We start from the raw sequence: 18889 nt of genomic DNA on the forward strand, positions 1-18889 counted from the left end.
TGGAATGAGCCAGGGCCCGAGTGGGGCGGGCCTCCCGGGACCCTCAGGGCCAAGTGGGCCCAGGTGTGGGGAGCGGGGCTGCACCCTGAGTCCTGGTACCCAGGGCTGCTGTGGGCGCCCAGAGGCCGGCTTCGGTCTAGGGAGGCAGGGCCCACCTTGTTGAGGTCTCTGCTCTATTGATGAACTGTCTCAACAGAGATGATTGTACAGCACACACGGCTATGGGCTGTCTTTGGGCAGGTGTGGAGAGAGACTAGGGAACCCACCCCTTTTCTAAGGATACCTTAGAAAAGGTCCTCAGCCCCAGGCTGTTCCTGAGCTGGGCTGGGCTCTCCTGGGACCTCCAGTCCTGGCTCTAGAAGTAGTCCCCAGCAGAGCCCTGTGGCTACAGACGGCTGACTCTGAGCTGTGAGCCCCAAGGGACCAGACCTTGCAAAGCACCCTGGTAGGGTGGGAAGGATTCAGGTCCCTTCTGCCAGAAACTCCCCTCTGCAGGGCGTCCATGTGGGAGTGAGACCTGACCTGTTCCTGGGGGCTCTGGCTGCACCCAGGGCAGCACCTGTCCGTGGGGGTGGTGCTGGACGCCTGTCCACCCCACCTTGAAGGTGGGCACTGCCTTATCTAAGGATACCAGTGGCCTCTGGGGCACCAAGCTCAGTGGCTTCCTCTTGGTCCTGGCCTTTGCTCTGTGGCCCTGCCTCCTTACTCCTTGCTGTACACATTCCCCCCACGCCCCACTCCTTTCACTTCTGGGACATCCTAGCACCCTGGCCCCCCTCTCATACTGGGTGCTCCCCTCTGCCCAGCCGCCCACCCACTCAGTGTTAGGTGTCCCTGGGGTGGGGGTTGGGCCCTCCTCTCCCATCTTCTCGAGTATTCCAGCCACACAGCATGATTCTTCTGCTTTCGTGGGTCCCAGGCCCCTTTGAGGACCTCCTCCCCAGAGAACACTCCGAGATACACCCAGAGGAGTGTGCACGCCCTGCCACACTCCATTCTCTTAAAGGCCCCTGACCACATCGCTCAGAACCACCCTTTAAGTTCTTCAGCCTAGACTTCTCTGTGCTCCAGACACCCCACCCAAGGCCTGACTGAGCATCTCCCACGTGTGCCGAAGACCCCACCCAAGTGACAAACCCCAGCCTGAAATCTCCCCCTCCTGATCAGGAACCCCCATCGGTGGAGTCTCGCTAAACCCCTCCCGCATGCCACACCGGCCACCACGTCCCTGCGATTTGGACCCCTAAATGGTTCTGGAATCTTCCTGGACCTTTGTTCAGGCCCTCAGCATGGCTCAGCTAGATGGAGCTTGGGTTCCCCTCCACCCACAGGCTGCCGAGTCCCCGCCAAGCGCTGGTGTCTGCCGTGGATGTGACCTCGCTTCTGGCTGCGGAAGACAGCTTAAGCGCCCAGGCCACCACCCTCTGTACATGTACCCCATCCTTCCTCACTGGTTGGCCAAAAAATCCCCACCTCCCCCTTCAAGCCTCAGCGCAAACGTGTTTTCTCCAGCAGCCTCCTCCGGGTGGTGGGCAGCTATTTTCTTGGCTACTGGGCAGCTACCTCTTACACGTTCAGAGCAAGGCTCCTCCTGGTCCTGATCACATTGGAGGGGTTTCCCTTTTGCACTGTAAGCAACTTGACGACTGGGCTGGACCCTTTTATCACTGCGTCCCGGCCTTCAGCAAGCAGCAAGTGCTTAGCTAACGTTCGTGGTGACTAAAGGAAAACTAGAAGTCATTTAAAGAAAAGTTCTTGCAGAGCATTAATAGGAATATCATGCCCCTCACTGCCTGCATGCTGACAGCATCTAGAGGTTTCCATAGTAAGGACTTTCTCACCTGTAAACACCTGGGAGGGAGGTGAGGCTTATTTAAAAGGTAGCACAGAGAGGTCAGGGGCTAGCTAGTGTCTGGCTGGAGTGGCATGGGCATTGGCCCCACACACCCTAGCCTTAGAAGGCCATCCAACACTCCCTCCTTCCCTCCACCCACTCCCATGACCTCCCCAGGATGTGAGAAGCAGAAGAGGATACTGGGGTCCAGCGCCCAGCAGGCCATCGGTTCTGGAGAGGCTGTCCCCACCCCCAGCTGCTGGAGCCCCACACTTACCCAGCCAGGCCCCCAAAGATCTCAGTGACATAGGCGTAGTCCCCGCCAGACTTGGGGATGGCCACTCCCAGCTCTGCATAGCAGAGTGAGCCCAGGGCAGTGATGCCTCCACCCAGGACCCAGACGAAGAGGGCCAGACCCACAGAGCCAGAGTGCTCTAGGACCCCTTTGGGGGAGATGAAGATGCCCGAGCCAATGATGTTTCCTGTAGTGGGGAAAGGTAGGGAGGGGTCAGGTCTGGGGTGCCCCCAGCAGGCCAGCCTCTCTGTGCAGCTCTAGATGCTGCAGTGAGGAGGGGAGCTTGGGCTGCTCCCTGCAGGGGGGCCTGGAGGCATGTGGATGCCACGGGCCCCTCAGACCCTGTAAGCCCCACTCTGGCCACCTCATTTCCCCTCCCCAGCCCCTGACATGGGCAGTGACACCTTTGTCTGTCCAGACAGGCTCCAAATTCCTCTGCCTCTCACTCTCACGAGGTGGGCCAAGCCCAAGCAGTGGCAGCCACTCCGGTGCCTCCCCAAAGGGTCCAAGCGCAGCCCCTCAATGCTGGCCAAGGCCTCCAGGCTTGTCAGCCTCCAGCCACCTCCTTCCTCCCCGTCTGCTAGCAGAGCCGGTTACTTAAAGCAAGACCTTGACCATGATACTGTTGCCACTTTCTTACTGGCCGAAATCCAAACTCACAGTGTCTTGGGGACTGGCACCTCCTCCAGCCCTCCTTGACCAGCTGGTGAGGTTCCCCCTCCCTCTTCACAGCTCCAGACCCTGCTCCATACTCTCTTTATCTTCCGTCTCCTGTTTCCCTGTCAGAGAGCCCTTTGCCTGCTGGGCTCCTCTTTGACCTAGAACCCAGACTATGGACACAGACTCAGAAGAGATCTGGTTTCCTGGTGTTCTTAAAATGGTTCAGCTTCTGGGCAAAGGGCAGTGGGGTGAGGGGGAGGACCTGGTGCATTTTCAGGGATGGGGTGGATGGTGGCAGGCTGGCAGGACTCGGTTGGCTCAGCCTGGGGTCTGGGCACAGATGCCTCTCCCTTGGGAGCAGCCACTGGCTGCAAACAGGAGTTACTACTCAGATCCCAGGACCACAGTGGGAAGTCCTGGTTGGGGGCTCAGAAAGCCAGGACTCTCTCCTAGCTCAGGTCGCCTCCAGAGTCCTGCCTGCACGACAGGGCTGTAGTGAGGATTCCGTGAAGTACTGTACAGGAAGCCTCAGCTCGTTCACAGCTGCATCCAGACGGTCTTTGCATCTCCGGGTGATTCTGTGTGTACTGTCTGAAACCTCACCTAGGGCCTCCAGCACATAGTAGGTGGTCAATACACATCTGTTGCGCAAACTACGGGATGAGTGAATGGCCTGAGGTCCAAAATGGCACTGGTGCCCCGATGTGAGGGACCAGTGTTCTCATCTGTGAAGTGGATGCAGCTGTCTCCACTCGGCCCTCCCAGAAGGGGACTCTGGGCAGGAGCACAGGGGGTGGCTGGCTTTCTAGGTTTGGGTGCCAGTGGAATCTGGCAGGTCATGGGTCACAAAAAGCCTGGCCTGCCCCTGGACTGACTCTTGAGTCTTGGAAGGATGGGCGCTGGTCAGGGTGGGGCTCTCTGTTGACTCGTGGGGTCTGGGAGCAGAACAGGGGGAGACCCTCAGAGAGCCAGGCCACAGGCTGTAGAGCAGACTCCCAGAATGAGCAAAATGCCTAGCGCCCACTTAACCCTGAGCTCCCTGGCAGTTAGGGCAAAGAGGACAATGTACTGGGTGACCTGGCCCTCATCATCTGTGCTAATGAATCCAGTCGTATCACTGGTGATGTACACTAGGGCCTGCCCAAGAGGAGATAACCCCAGAACCCACAGGGCATGGGCTTCCCTGGTGGCTCAGCTGCTAAAGAACCCGCCCACCAATGCAGGAGACACAGGTTCGATCCCTGGGTCAGGAAAATCCCCTGGAGATGGAAATGGCAACCCATTCCAGTATTCTTCCCTGGGAAATCCCATGGACAGAGGAGCCTGGCAGGCTACAGCCCAAGGGGTTACAAAGAGTCGAATACAACTGAGCACGCAAGCACATACACACCCACGGGCCACATGAATAAAAAGTCACACTGCTGGGACCTGGGCCTCAGCCCCTCCTCAAATGGCCCCATCTGCTGGGGCCCAGGTGGGGAGCGCCCGACCATGAGGGCAGAGTCTGCCGGCTCCACCTGCAGGGCCCACAGGCGGGTCTGGATGAGGACACAGCTGGGGCCGCCCATCTGCATGGATTCCCTGTTCACAGTCCTACCCCACCCCCACCCGGCCGACACAGATTTCCAGTCTGGATGGCCACGATGCCCCGCTTGGCTTTCCAGTCACATCCCAGGAGCCCCAAACACATCCAGATAAGGAGGAAAGAATTCCTGTCTCCCAGCCTCCCCCCAGGTAGGCTGTGCCCTCAGCTTGCCTCCAGGGGAGAAGGGCCACCTCCTTCATTCACCATGGGGCCCGGGGCCTCCATGGGCTCTCGGGTTTCTAAAGGGTCTTTGAGTTCACTCTGTCCAGTAGTACAGCCTCTGTTCTCAGGACCTGGTGGAGCAGGATTTGCCAAAAGCCAAGGAGGTTGGAAGCCAGCGGGGGTTGGGTGGCCTTGGAAGGAGCTGGGTGCATCCAGGGCCCTGAGCCATGCGGCGCCCCCACCCCACCGTGGGGGCCCCCACCACCCTGAACAATTCAGCCTAACAGGGCCTCACCAGGGTAGCCCTTGGGGAAGCCACACCTGGCACCTCGTCTCCCAAGGCTGGGATCTGAAAGGGACATATCACTAGTCATTGCCCACTGGTTGGAGACTTGGATGCTGGCAACTGGGGGATGGGCCGGGGGTAGAGATTGCTATTGTTTCAGACACATGGCCTCAGGCTACAGTGCAGGACTTCTCCCCCCATGGCTCAAAGGGACACGTGTGCCAGCAGGCGTCTGAGGTCTTTGGGGGCCTCTTCCTCCAGGCCTGGACATCCTCCAGCCTCTGCCCCGGGTCTGCGCTGGAAGGTGGCAGAAAACCCCATCGAGGTCCACTGGCTGCTCTTGGTACCATGTGGGTGGGATGGGGCTATGCAAGGAGCAAAAAGGCTAGATGAAGGGCAGAGGGCAAGAAGGAGGGATGTTGCTGAGGAGTGCGCCTCCAGCAGCGGATGTTTAGGGGTGTGGAGAAGGGACCACAGAGCCGTAAGGGATGCCTGTCTATCGTTCCTGGTGGTGGAGGGTTCAGGCCTCCCTTCTCAGCCCCATGTTCAGGCCCGGCAGAATCAGCTCTGCAAGATTTGGTGAGCAGCAGGGGACAAGTCTGGGCTTCCCTGGTGGCTCAGCTGGTCAAGAATCTTCCTGCAGTGCAGGAGACCCTGGTTCAATTCCTGGGTCGTAGAGAGACCCTGGAGAAGGGATAGGCTACCCATCCCAGTATTCATGGGCTTCCCTGGTGGCTCAGCTGATCAAGAATCTGCCTGCAATGCTGAAGACCTGGGTTCAATCCCTGGTTTGGGAAGAACCCCTGGAGGAGGGCATGGCAACCCACTCCAGTATTCTTGCCTGGAGAATCCCCACGGACAGAGGAGCCTGGCAGGGTACGGTCCATGGGGTTGCAAAGAGTTGGACATGACTGAGTGACTAAGCACAGTGGACAAGTCCAACCTTTGGGGGATCCTGCTCTGGAGGAAGCGGAGGAAGGGTGGGGACCATGGAAGGTGGGATGGGCTGGGGGATACTGCTGAGCACCTGGTCAGCTGTCTCAATGGGCTGGAGGAATGTGTGTTCCGAGGCCTCCATATTCCCATCTACCCAATGGGACGGCTGCTCTGCGGTCCCCATGGGTCCTCGGCAGGGCCAGAGCTCCCAGGAGGGTGGTGAGGATGAGTGCCCCCGACCAGGGGCCCCCCCTCCAGTATCCTCCCGGCCCTCTTCCCTCAGCCCGAGCTGGGTGGTTTTTATCACATTAAGATGTTTGGCCTGATGGGGCTTACCCGGCTCCGTGGAGGAATGAAGAAAGGGCCATTGTTCCCCCGGCTGCTGCAGTGCGTGCTGACCTATTTCTGGGAGGCAGTGGCCGACTATGGAGGTCGCCGGGGTAGACCACGAAGGTCGTGCCGGTGGAAGGGGCTGGCTGCCCTGGGTGTGTGTGGGGGGAATGTGCAGAGTCTGATTCAGGGAGGGGTCGGTGTGGTCCTGTCACCACCACCCCATCCCTGAACAGGAGTCAGCTGTGTGACCTCAGGCCTGTGCTGCCCCCTTTAAGCCTCAGGTTCCTCTTCCGCCAGGAAGGGCCATGGGGCTCGGGGGGCAGCAGAGGGCTGGGGCAACCCTGACTTTGGCAGAGGTACTGCTGGGCAGGATGGATGCGTCCTGCACAGCTGCCAGAGGAAACACGGCCTGCTCAGGGCCCTCTGTCCTCCCCTGTGGCAGGTCTCTTCCCAGCTCACTGGCCACCTCCAGGAAGCCCTCCCTGATCTCCCACCATGATCTCTATAATATGGCCCCTCCTCCTCTCCCATGGTGCCTGGAGGATGACCAGGAAGTGATTACTTTATTTTCCATCCTGGGTGGACCCTGCATTCCCAGAGGGCAGGGACTATGCCCTGACCTGCTGAGATGAGGAGTTTGAGCCCCCTAAAAGGCCTAGGGCCTAGGTCCTTTTACATATGCCCATCTTTTCAGTGAGCATGGCTATGACAGGGCCTCCTTCTGCCACACTGGCCTGCTGGCCTGACAGAGAACAGCTCCGGGGCTCCTGGGCCTTGTCAGGGACTGGCGATGGGCCAGGCCTCCTTCCCTTGCACTGGGCAATGAGTCCCAGCACCTCCCCATTAGGATGTGACCTGTGAGATTTCCAGGGAAGAACTCAAAATTCCTGCTGGTAAGTCCCAAATGTCCTGGGACCATGGGCAGGGCCAACGACTAGTTGAGAACCCCTAAATCTGAATTCAAACCCTAGGTCCCTTGTGGTGGGGGGCTGTGGACAACTGCTCCACTCTCTGAACCTTCTCATCTGTAAGATGGGGAGATGGGGGAGTGATGTGGTTCCGTACTCATCCCGTCTGCTACCTCAGAGGTCCTGGGAAGTGTTTATGGGTAGTCCTAATTGCTGTCTACTTTGGAGACACCCAGCCACCCAGGCTGGCCTATGGAGACCTGAGCCCCTGGGGACCTCAACACCCTGGGGTCAGCAGCCAGAGCCCCGCTTTGGGGGCCTTGCTATTGCTCTGGGTGAAGCCTCTGCCTCCCAGTGTCCTGGTGGTGAGCACGTGTCAGGCACCCCTCTGGGGGACACAGGTGCCCGCTGAAGTCGTGGCAAAACTCCAGGGAGGTGAGCGGGGACATTTCCAAGACATGCCTGAAATTTCCAATCAGCCAGTGTGTACCACCAGACTGACCCACTTTCCTTTTGAAAGGGTGATGAGCAGAAGGACATGACTCTCTTCCCTGGACCTACTCATCTCACAGTCTTCCCAGATCAATGAATGGCAAACCAGGCCCCCAGCTGCTCAGGCTCCAATCCGCTATCACCTAGACTCTACTCGGCCATATCCTTCATCCAGTTCATCACAAGTCCTTTGGCTCAATCTTCCAGACATGTCCAGGACTGAACCTCCTCTCAGCACCTCCATTAACATCACCCTGCTCTCTGCCACTATTATCTCTTACCCCGGTGACTCCTGACTGGGCTTCCGGCTTCAGCCCCTGTTGCCCGCAGCCTCTCCCCCAGAGTAAGCCCCAGGCCACGTCATGCCATGCCATCCTGTTCTATTCCGTCCTACTCCACCCCACGCCATCCCTCTTCTGCTCAAAGCCCTCCTCGGGCTCCCATCTGACAAAGAAAAAGAGGCAAGGTCCTTACTATGGCTGCAAGACCCACAAAGACTGGACCCCATCCCATGCCTGACTCATCTCCTATCTATAAACCTCTCTCTATCATCTTCTCACCTTAGCATGTAATCATGACCCCGTCAGCTAAACACTCAGCTGGCTTATCTTGTTTGCTCTTCGACTTCTCACGCTGGAACGTCAGCTCCAGGAGGATAGGGGTTTGTCTGTCCTGTTCCCTGTTGTGCCTCCAGCATCTAGAACAGGGCCCTGCACTGTTTGGTACCTAACTGTTGAATAGATGCATGAACATGACCGGTGCTGGCCAGCCCCACCCTTGTGGCTGGAGCTGCCTCAGCCCCCAAGGGTGTTCCAGAGCACACCAAAAGCATCTGACCCTGGGCCTCAGGTCCCTACTTCTCTCATCTGCAAATTGGGGCTATGGTGAAGCAAAGACAGGCTGGTGGGCGAGGGTTCTGAAGAGGGCTATTCTGAGCAGCCCAGAATCTCCAGCCCTGGAGACAATGGAGGGACCTGGCCACAGCTGGATGCATAGGTACTGGCTCCTAAGGAGATGGGGTTCAGAAAGGAGACCCCAGAGCCCCAGAACACACTTGAGCCTGATCCACAAACACAGGCCAGATATTTGGGTCAAAGGGAGACAGTGGAGGCCAGGACAGCCTGGTCAGCAGACCCAGGTGGTTCTCACTCTGCTGAACCTGGGCACAGTCCCTCCTTGGGCATGAATTGGGGAGGTAGCTGTTTGCGGTCCCTGAGTCAGGACAAGGGATCCTGTACATACAGCCTTGGGTGGGGGTGAGGAGTCACAGGAGATTTCTCTGTCCACCTGTTTGTCTATTTATAGTAGAGTGAGGAGTTCAGTAAATCTTGGTTGGATGAGCTCCCAGCTTAATCCTCAACCTTCCCCTATCATGGGCTCTGAATCTGGCTCTGATTTTGCCCTGCACCACAGCAGTGCGAAGAAGCACGCTGGACTGGGAGAGGAGTCCAATTCTGGTTCCAAATAGCAAGTCCACCCCTTGCAGCAGGATCATTTAACTTTCAACAGCAGTTTCTCTATCTATAAAGTGGTATGAAAATTCCCATCTTGCAAGGTGGGCAATCACGTGAGATAAAGGGAGACCGTGTTTTCATAATGTAGCCAGGCGTGGTTTTCTGAATAGATGGATGTAGTGATGTCTTGCACAGCTCCGGCCCCAGAGGACTCTTTTTCCTCCAGGCTGGTTCCCTATTCCCCTCCAGCTGTGCTTGCTTCAGTGGTCCTAAGCACGTTTTAGGTGGAGTCTTTTTCCAGCCCAAAGCCCTACTCAGCCTGAGGTAGGGGCTGCAAGGGGAATTATAGGTTCTTCTGGGAGAATATTTGGAAGTTTTGGAGATAAGAAGAGTAGCTGCTAACAAACAAGAAAGATTATGAAGAAGGCCATAAAGTTCTCAAGACTTTTTAGGCTAAAATAGGACTCTCTGAAGATATTTTTTACTCTGACCAGGCTCCCCAGAGCAGGAACGTGAGATAAGACGTGGGAGATGTGGCCCCTGGAACAGTGAAGAGGGGACCTTCAGGGTGTCAGGAGGGAGATGGTGGTGCAGTGATTCAGCCCACACCTGCCTCGTCTGTCACCTTCTGAAACAGGTCCATTCTCCCCTTGTCTGTTTTCTGCCCAGGCTAGCCTCCCACCTGCTGAAACCCTTCAAAACTCCCCAAGTAGGGTTATAGGACCACCCCTGAGTGTCCTGGGCTGCGGTCAGATCATCTGGGCTCTGTTTTTGAGTCTGCCACCCTTGGCTAAGTCACTCCTAAAGCCCAGCTCAGTCTTCAAGGTCTGAGGCCAAGGGAACAGTGGCCCTGAACAGCAAAAATGGCATGAGAGGTGGGGAAGCTGGGAGGGCAGACCCGTGCTGCACAGAAAAACTCCTGCTGAGTTAGCCTCATCTGCTCCTACCATCACCACCAGGGCCCTCTCAGGAGGCGAGATGAGCCAGCAGCCTCTGCCTGACTCAGGGGAGTGGGGATGGGACACGGGGAGAAGGCAGAGTAGGTCTATGCTTGAGGATTCTGGGTTTAGCTGAGGCAGCCCAGGAAGAATCACGTCTCTCTCTGTCCCTTCTGGGCACCGTAGCTGGTCAGCCTCTGGACTCCCTGGTCCACCCACGATGTGTTGGCTTCCTCTTGCTGGGGGCACAGCTCCTGGAGAGGGTGTGGGTCAGGGCAAATCTCTAGCCAGTACTCTGACTGAATCCCTGGAAGGAGCCTGTCCTCTCAGCAGACGGACAGGGGCACTCGAGGTCAAGAAGGGCTCCAGACCAGATCAGGATCAGCCCCTAGAAGATACCTTTCCAGGTGCGAGGGGGTGAGACAGAGGGGTACCTACCTGCACAGGGGCTGTGTCCTGGGGCAACTCTCAGTGTGAGTGTGGGGGTTGACCAAGAGCTAGACCCCAGACTTGGCCCAGGAGCTCCAGTGCGGGGGCGGGGGCGGGCAGCGGAGGAGGAAGTGAAGACCCCAGACTGTCCTCCTGAGCCCCCAGCTTTTTCCATCTCCAGGGATCCGAGATGAACAAGCAGCTCCCACTGACTGGGGATGGGAAGCATGAGCAGGTGATAAAGGGAAAGCAGTCGAAATCCACTCCATTCATCCTTCCAGCCCGTGTCTCCTGGGACACTGGAGGTGGAACAGACTCCTCCCACAAGGGTGTCTGGGGCACCTTGTGTGAACACAGGTCTGGGTTAGCCAGTTCCTGAGGTGTCCGTGTTCATGACTTGGGACAGCAGGAAGAAAATCCCACCACTGTTTTCACTGGGCCCTGAGCCCTCTGCCCACCCAGAAGTCCCCATATGTGGGCAGGATGTATGCACTCATTCTCAGGTGGGGAAGCTGGGCCAGAGAGGATGCGAGTGGGGTCCCAGCCCAGGAAGCCTCTCTGCAGGTGGGATCTGCCCACCCCAACTCAGCCACCCCATCACTGCTGATCCGCCCCCCTGCGCCAGGGTCCAGCTGCAAATCTTGGCACTAATTACATTCTCTGAACCCATTTCCACTCTGGGCTGTTTCTACCTGTCCAGGCTACCCACAGTCCCTCCTGCTTTGGAAGAATAAATCCTTCACACGCTCTGGCACCTGGACCCTGCACACGGTAGGAACTCTGCTGGAGCGACAAGACCCAGAACTGGGGGGGCCTTAGCAGGAGGCCAGCTTACAGTGTCCGCTCACTTGGCAAGGCTCCTGCACTCAAGGCAGGACCACATGTTAGAGATGATAAGACTGAGAGAAACTGCCCTGCAGAAGTTTAAAGAAATAAGGGTGGCAGGAGGATTCCAGCGGTGGATGGGACCTGCACCTCGTTAGAGCGCTGAAGTTCGGGCCACTTGGGAACTCTGCGGCTGGGGTGTGAAGGGAGACGCCGCATGTGCCGCGGGCGTGCATCCTTCATCCATGGTCCACCGTCGCGGACCGCTAGGCGCACCCGGAGAGGGGTGCTCCTTGTCCCAAGCCGCTGTCCGCCTCAGGCCTCACCGCCCCAGGCACCCGCCCGCCCCGGTCCCACTCACCGATGATGATGGTACAGGCGCTCACCAGCCCGATCTCCTTCTTGAGCGCCACCCGCTCCGAGGTGCCCGGGCCGGGACCCCGGCCGGGGGAGGGCGAGGGCGCAGGGCCCGGGTTCCCGCGCCCGCTCGGCTGCTGCGTGTGGCCGGCCATGTCGCTGTCCCGCCGCGTCCCCGCTCCCCGCGCTGCCCCGTCGGTCCGACCGGCCGCCTGTCCGTCCGGCTATCGGTGCGCGCCGCCCTCGCAGCCGGGACAGCGCCCACAGGCGGGCGCATGCGCGGGCGCGGGGCCCGGGCCCTGAGCCCCGGCGGCGGGGGCCGGGGAGGGGCGGAAGGAAGACCGGCCGGCAGCCCCCTCCCCCACCTTCCTTAAAGGGAACTCTCCCCCCCTCCCCGTGGCTCTCCCCGTCCCATCCCGGGCCTGGAAAGAAGGAGAGGACTTGGGGCAGACTTAGGAAGAACTTCCCAGACCCAAGAAGGCTTAAGAAGTGGGTCTTCCCGCTGCCTGAGTTACAGCCATTCCTGGGGTGGGGGTAGGGGAGCAGGGCTCAAAGGCAGGACTGTCCCTGCCCTCAAGGAGACTGAAGGAAGCTGGCCACCATCATAGCCGTCTGTGTGCTGAGATCCCCTGTGCGCCAGCGCTGCCGGACCCCTTACATCCTGGCACGGGTTCCTAGAGCGCGAGTGCCAGGAGAGGGATGGAGGTTGGGCCCATTCTCCGGGTGGACGCTGAGCTCCCGGGACAGAAAAGGGAGCTGACCGAGTGGCTTGCGCCAGGTGCAAACCCTTTCCCATGCCGCCTTGGCCTCCTGACAGACGCTGGGTGGAGGGTGTAGGAGCTACAGTTCTCCAAGGGGTATAGGTTGTGTCCGGGATCCCCTCGAAGGGGTCAGGAGACCCTAAGCCCACGCCATCAAAAGTCTGGGGAGACGGGGTCGGGGTGAAGACTTTGGAGCCCTCAACGGCCATCCAGAGGGGACCCAGTGCCTCGTGGGGGGCCTGGGAGGGCTTGGGCTCAAAACCCCACCTTCCCTCGCTCTCCGCCCAGCCCGGCTCTGCGCTGAGCCTGGCAGGTTCTATCCACAGGTGAGAATTCGGGCTCGGTGCACCAGAACTCGGGTCTCTGGCGAAGGCCCCGCGCAGTCCAGCCAGCACCAGGAGACGAGGCCAGCTCAACTGCCCCGGAGACGCGGAGAAGGGGGCCCTGGCCTCTGGGGTCACAGGCGGGGGTCGGGTGTGCAGAGTCCAAGGGCGGTTGCCGCTGCCTCCTCCTCCCGGAAGCCGTCAGGACTGCGCAGCCCGGCCCGGCGGAGCAGACACGAGGGGGGCCGCGTCGGGAGCCACCAGGGCGGCGGGAGGGGAGAGTCTGGCACGGTGCGGCCGGCGGCGGAACAGCCTTTGTCCCTTCCTGGCGGCCGCCGCGACGCGCTGTCCCCTGAATGCGGATGAGCCGCGCCGGGCGACCCGCGTTCCCCCCGCCCGCGGCCTCCGACGGGCGGACGGGGGTGGGGCGGGGTCTGGCCCCGAGCTGGGCTGCGCGCGGAGCGTCGGGCTGCCGGCGTGGCGGCGCACCGGCGTTGCAGGCGAGGGGGACCTTCGGAGCCGGGGGTGGGGACCTGGGAGTAGGCGTGGGACGACCCTGGCGGGACGCGGAGGGGGAGGCCGCCCGGCGGCGCTGCAGCCCTCGCGCTCCCGTCGGAGTCCCGCATTCTTGGCGCCCTCAGCCTCCCGCCCCAGAGACGCGTTCAGCGCGGACTCTCTTAAAGGAGCCTCGCGCGGGCGGTGGGGTGAGGGCAAGCGGCGCGAGCTCTGGGGACTTTTTAATTGTCGCGCGTGATGGGGGCTGGGGTCTGACCTGTTCGACTCTCCGCACCCAGCTAGCCTTGCAACGATAAAGTCTGTTGGGAGAGGGTCCCTCCAGGGTTGGCATGAGCCTCACGGGCCAGGGGCCTGTGGTTTTCCAAGGTGAGCCTCTCATGGTCCTTGAAATGTGGAGTCGGTGTTTCAGGAGGTGGAGGGGGGTTGACCCTAGGGCACTGCGCAGAATGGAATTTGCATTTTGTTTTCCAGGGCCACAGTTCAGGAGGTCATTTTAGTGGAATACACCTGAACTTGCAAACCCTGATGGGAAAAAAAGTTGGCAAGATTGGTTTACCATCCAAATGACAAGAGGTATATAAGGCCCCACATTAACAGGAGGAAAAAATAAAATCATAGGGTGTTCTCAAAAGATTCAGAAAACAGTCTTCCACGATTTAAACAAACCAAAAAACCTGTTAGCAAATTAGAAACAGTAAGGAGATTTCTCAGTTTGATAAAGGTATCTTACCAAACCCTCCAAAATACAGGAAACAACAAACAAAACCCATTCAGTAACTTCGTGCTCAATGGCGAAATGATTGCTTTCCCACTGAGACTGGAGATGAGAAGGAATGTTAGTTAGCACTCTTTTCTATACAGTACTGGGAGGGTGGTCCTCCCAGTGCAATAAGGCAAGAAAAAGAAGTGATAAGACACAACCTTTTAATGACTAAAATCTGAAATACTGACAACACCAAATGCTGTCGAGGATGTATAGCTACAGTAACTCTTACTGGTTGCTGGTGGGGATGCAAAATGGTACAGCCACTTTGGAAGATAGTTTGGCAATTTTCTTAAAAACTAACATACTCTTATCATACAACTCAGCAATCGTGCTCCTTGGTATTTACCCAAAGGAGTTGAAAACTCACGTCCACACAAAAATCTTCAGATGGATGTTTATAGCAGCTTTATTCAGAATTGTCAAAACCTGGAAGTAATCTAGATGTCCTTCAGTAGGTGAATGGCACATCTACAGTTTAGATGATAGAATAATGTGTGCTGTGCTTAGTCACTCAGTCGTGTCTGACTCTTTGCGACCCCATGGACTGTAGCCCACCAGGCTCCTATGTCAATAGGATTCTCCAGGCAAGAATACTGGAGTGGGTTTCCATGCCCTTCTCCAAGGAATCTTCCCAACCCAGGGATCAAACCCAAATCTCCTGTACTGTAGGTAGATTCTTTCCTGTCTGAACCACCAGGGAATCCCTTAAGAGAATAATACTTAGCACTAAAAAGAAATGCACTATCAGCCATGAAGAAACATGGAGAAAACTTAAATGCATGTTATTAAGTGAAAGAAGCCAACCTGAAGAGAATAAAAAAGGTATGAAGATAGGAAAGGAAAACATACGACTGTCATTTATATGTAACACTGTTGGATAGAAAATCCAAAAACACTTATATTATACAAAACATTTATGTTTATGACTCAAGGTTAATCAGGTAGTTTAGCAAAGTGGCTGATTTTAAAACATAGATGAAGAAGAACAAAGCTGGAGGACTTACACTGCAGTTAGGAAGACAGGTGCAAGGATAAACAAATCAACTAGGAGCAGAATAGAAAATGAGAAACAGACTCATTCATTTTTGGACTCCTGTTTTGTTACCACAAAGTTGACATCACAGAGCAGGGGAGAGAAATGGGACGGACTTTTCATAAAATGGTGCTGAATCAATGAAGTGTCCGTATTGGAAAACAAACAAAAAAAACCCTTCATCTCTGCCTGACACTATACCCTAAAACCAAGTCCATGGATGTGCGCATGAAAGCTGAATGAACTCGTGAAAGGTAAAGCAACCAGGCTGCTAAAAGAAGACTTAGAGGAAAGAATAGATTCATTGCCTTACCCAGGACACAAAAGGCAAGGTCAGTAAACGAGTGATATATTTGACTCCTTTAAAAATAAAAACTTCTGTTAATCAAAAGTCATGACTAAGAGAGGGAAAAGTAAGCCACCTTTGAGAGAAGTTATTTCAGTACATATATCTGATAAGGGACTTGTATCTTAAAAAAACTACAGATTAGTAGGAAAAAGACTTCTTATGTAGGTGCTTCACAAGGGAGCATGTCCAAATAGCTGGTAAACTCTTGAACAGGTGTTCAATCTCATTAGTCATGAGGGAAATGCAAATTAAAACCAGAATGAGCTACCACGGCACGTCCATCACAGTGCTTAAAAGTAAACACCACTGTCGCCAAGGATGTGGAGGGAGTGTGCCTCGGTACACCAGCTTGGAAGCCTTTTTGGCAGTATTTCTAAACTGCTATGGGCTTCCCCGGTGGCTCAGCTGGTAAAGAATCTGCCTGCCAATGCAGGAGACGCAAGAGGCGCAGGTTTGTTCCATCCCTGGGTTGGGAAGGTCCCCTGGAGAAGGAAATGGTAATCCACTCTAGTGTTCTTGCTTGAAAGTTCTATGGACAGAGGAGTCTGGTGGGTTGCAATCCCTGGGGTCACAAAATGTCAGGCATGACTGACTGCCCATGCACACAGGCACTAAATCCCTATGGCCCAGCATCTCCATTCTATATCAGACACCTGCCAGCTTCCACCTCGGGTCCTCCAGCCTCACCTTGCTGTGAAGCCCTTGGCTACTTTCTTTTCCTTTTCAAGTACAACCTACGGACACCTCCCATCACCGTTACCCCCACTCAGGTCTTCTCTGCTATCCCTTGAGGTCTGAGACCATGAGGGTTGAAACCGATACCCACACATTTGTAACCCAAAATGCAGAGGAATTAACATACTTGGGCCTAACTTTTGATGATGGCAGGTGGTAACCAGTGGACACATTCTCCGCCATCCCTCATCCTGGATGGGCTGTCACGAGTCCTGTTCATTATAAAGCCTCTTGCAAGAGGGTCCCACCGGCCCAGCAATCAGATGCTTTTGGCAAGCTGTAGCCAGTTCAGAAACTCACCCTCATATTGGCTCTCTTGCCTTCGCTGCCTCACTTCCCTTCCCCTCAGTCTTTTTTTTTTTTAAACTATTTGGCTGCGTCTTAGTTGCAGGATTCTCCTTGCGTCATGTGGGATCTTTCATTGCAGTGCGTGGATTTTGTAGTTGCAGAGGGCAGGCTTAGTTGCTGCGCGGCATCTGGGATCTTAGTTCCCCAACCAGGGATCAAACCCACATCCCCTGCACTGCAAGGTGGGTTCTTAACCACTGGACCAGCTCGGAAGTCCCTCGTTTTTAAGCCCTTATTGAATTTGTAACCGTATTACTTCTGTTTTATGTTTTTGCCGAGAGGCATGTGCTATCTTACAAGTCACACCCCCTGCATTGCAAGGCGGATTCTTAAGCACTGGCCCACCAGGGGAGTCTCTACCCTCACTCTTGATTCCCTGTGATTTCACACTCTGGTTAAGAAATACCACCTAAGCTGTGACCTCAGGCTGTTTCTGGAGAGCCCAGGCAAAGATACACTCCCGGCTACCTTTCAGAAACAGAGATACAACTGCACTGCCAGATGTTTATAACATTGTTATTATTTTTATTATTTTTAATTTTTTTATTTTTTTATAATTTTAAAATCTTTAATTCTTACATGTGTTCCCAAACATGAACCCCCCCCCCACCTCCCTCCCCATAACATCTCTCTGGGTCATCCCCATGCACCAGCCCCAAGCATGCTGTGTCCTACGTCAGACATAGACTGGCGATTCGATTCTTACATGATAGTATACATGTTAGAATGCCATTCTCCCAAGTCATCCCACCCTCTCCCTCTCCCGCTGAGTCCAAAAGTCCGTTATACACATTTGTGTCTTTTTTGCTGTCTTGCATACAGGGTCGTCATTGCTATCTTTCTAAATTCCATATATATGTGTTAGTATACTGTATTGGTGTTTTTCTTTCTGGCTTACTTCACTCTGTATAATCGGCTCCAGTTTCATCCATCTCATCAGAACTGATTCAAATGAATTCTTTTTAATGGCTGAGTAATACTCCATTGTGTATATGTACCACAGCTTTCTTATCCATTCATCTGCTCATGGACATCTAGGTTGTTTCCATGTCCTGGCTATTATAAACAGTGCTGCAATGAACATTGGGGTGCCTGTGTCTCTTTCAATTCTGGTTTCCTCGGTGTGTATGCCCAGCAGTGGGATTGCTGGGTCATAAGGTAGTTCTATTTGCAATTTTTTAAGGAATCTCCACACTGTTCTCCATAGTGGCTATACTAGTTTGCATTCCCACCAACAGTGTAGGAGGGTTCCCTTTTCTCCACACCCTCTCCAGCATTTATTGCTTGCAGATTTTTGGATCGAAGCCATTCTGACTGGTGTGAAGTGGTACCTCATTGTGGTTTTGATTTGCATTTCTCTAATAATGAGTGATGTTGAGCATCTTTTCATGTGTTTGTTAGCCATGTGTATGTCTTCTTTGGAGAAATGTCTATTTAGTTCTTTGGCCCATTTTTTGATTGGGTCGTTTATTTTCTGGAATTGAGCTGCATAAGTTGCTTGTATATTTTTGAGATTAGTTGTTTGTCAGTTGCTTCATTTGCTATTATTTTCTCCCATTCAGAAGGCTGTCTTTTCACCTTGCTTATATTTTCCTTTGTTGTGCAGAAGCTTTTAATTTTAATTAGATCCCATTTGTTTATTTTTGCTTTTATTTCCAGAATTCTGGGAGGTGGATCATAGAGGATCCTGCTGTGATTTATGTCTGAGAGTGTTTTGCCTATGTTCTCCTCTAGGAGTTTTATAAAAATTATGGAACGCTTCACGAATTTGCGTGTCATCCTTGCGCAGGGGCCATGCTAATCTTCTCTGTATCGTTCCAATTTTAGTATATGTGCTGCCGAAGCGAGCACTGTTATTATTTTTAAAAGAACTAGCTGTTTTATTGTTTATTTTTTGGCCATGCTGTGGGGCATGCAGGATCTTCTCTGATCAGGGGTAGAACCTGCGCCCCTGCAGTAGAATTGGAGTCTTAACCGCTGGACTGCCAGGAAAGTCCCTATAATGCTATTCATAGCAGCCTTCTTCACAGTAGCCCCAAACAGGAAACCATTAGTAGTAGCATGGATAAATATGTCGCAGTACATTCAAATCCTGGAGTCCTGCCTGTACTGCAAAGGAAATGAACAAATTACTACCATGCCCCAACCTGGATAGACCTTATAGACATAATATTGAACAAAATAAGCTGAATGTGATATAACATTCTTGGCTAAACTAATGTATGATGCTATAAGTTAAGACAGAGGTGTCTTGGAGGTGGTGACTGGTGAGGGGCAAGGGAGGGAATCTGGGGTGTTGTTGGTGTTCTGTTTCTTGATCTGGGTGTATGAATATGTTCAGTTTGTGAAAATTCATCAAGCAAAACACTTAGGATGTGTGCAATATTTCATATGTAGGTTGTGCTCACTTCAATAAGAATAGGACATTAAGCGTGTCCTTTGCAGTGTCCCTGGATGGGACAGGATCTGAGCTGGGGTGTCCTTGGGCCAGTTCTTTTTCCACCAGCTCCTCAAGGGTGTTGAACCTGCTCGGTACCTCCCTACCTGTTCTGGCCTTAACCTCC

At 54.8% G+C, this 18889-nt stretch overlaps 1 protein-coding gene and 1 non-coding gene across 11 annotated transcripts in view; both read right to left on the minus strand.

Moving 5' to 3' along the window:
* SLC7A10 (solute carrier family 7 member 10) overlaps positions 1-11759 on the minus strand; it is a 15913-nt gene extending 4154 nt beyond the window's left edge. For 7 of the 10 annotated variants that reach the window (XM_042231947.2, XM_042231946.2, XM_027978194.3 and 4 more), the window contains exons 1-2: positions 11499-11759; positions 2112-2316 (exon numbers count right to left, since the gene is read on the minus strand). In XM_042231947.2, the coding sequence (XP_042087881.1) occupies positions 2112-2316; positions 11499-11649 (356 nt within the window). In that variant the 5' untranslated portion in view covers positions 11650-11759. Of the gene's footprint in view, positions 1-2111; positions 2317-6094; positions 11236-11498 lie in introns of those variants that run through there. The other 3 variants (XM_060398031.1, XM_042231951.2, XM_042231950.2) reach the window with 3 other exon arrangements.
* A 6310-nt stretch (positions 11760-18069) lies between these two features.
* Positions 18070-18176, minus strand: LOC114118137 (U6 spliceosomal RNA). Its single transcript, XR_003591681.1, has one exon. It is a non-coding gene; the product is annotated as a U6 spliceosomal RNA (small nuclear RNA).
* Between the last annotated feature and the right edge of the window lie 713 nt (positions 18177-18889).

This window comes from Ovis aries, chromosome 14, assembly GCF_016772045.2.
Source record: "Ovis aries strain OAR_USU_Benz2616 breed Rambouillet chromosome 14, ARS-UI_Ramb_v3.0, whole genome shotgun sequence".
NCBI lineage: Eukaryota > Metazoa > Chordata > Mammalia > Artiodactyla > Bovidae > Ovis > Ovis aries.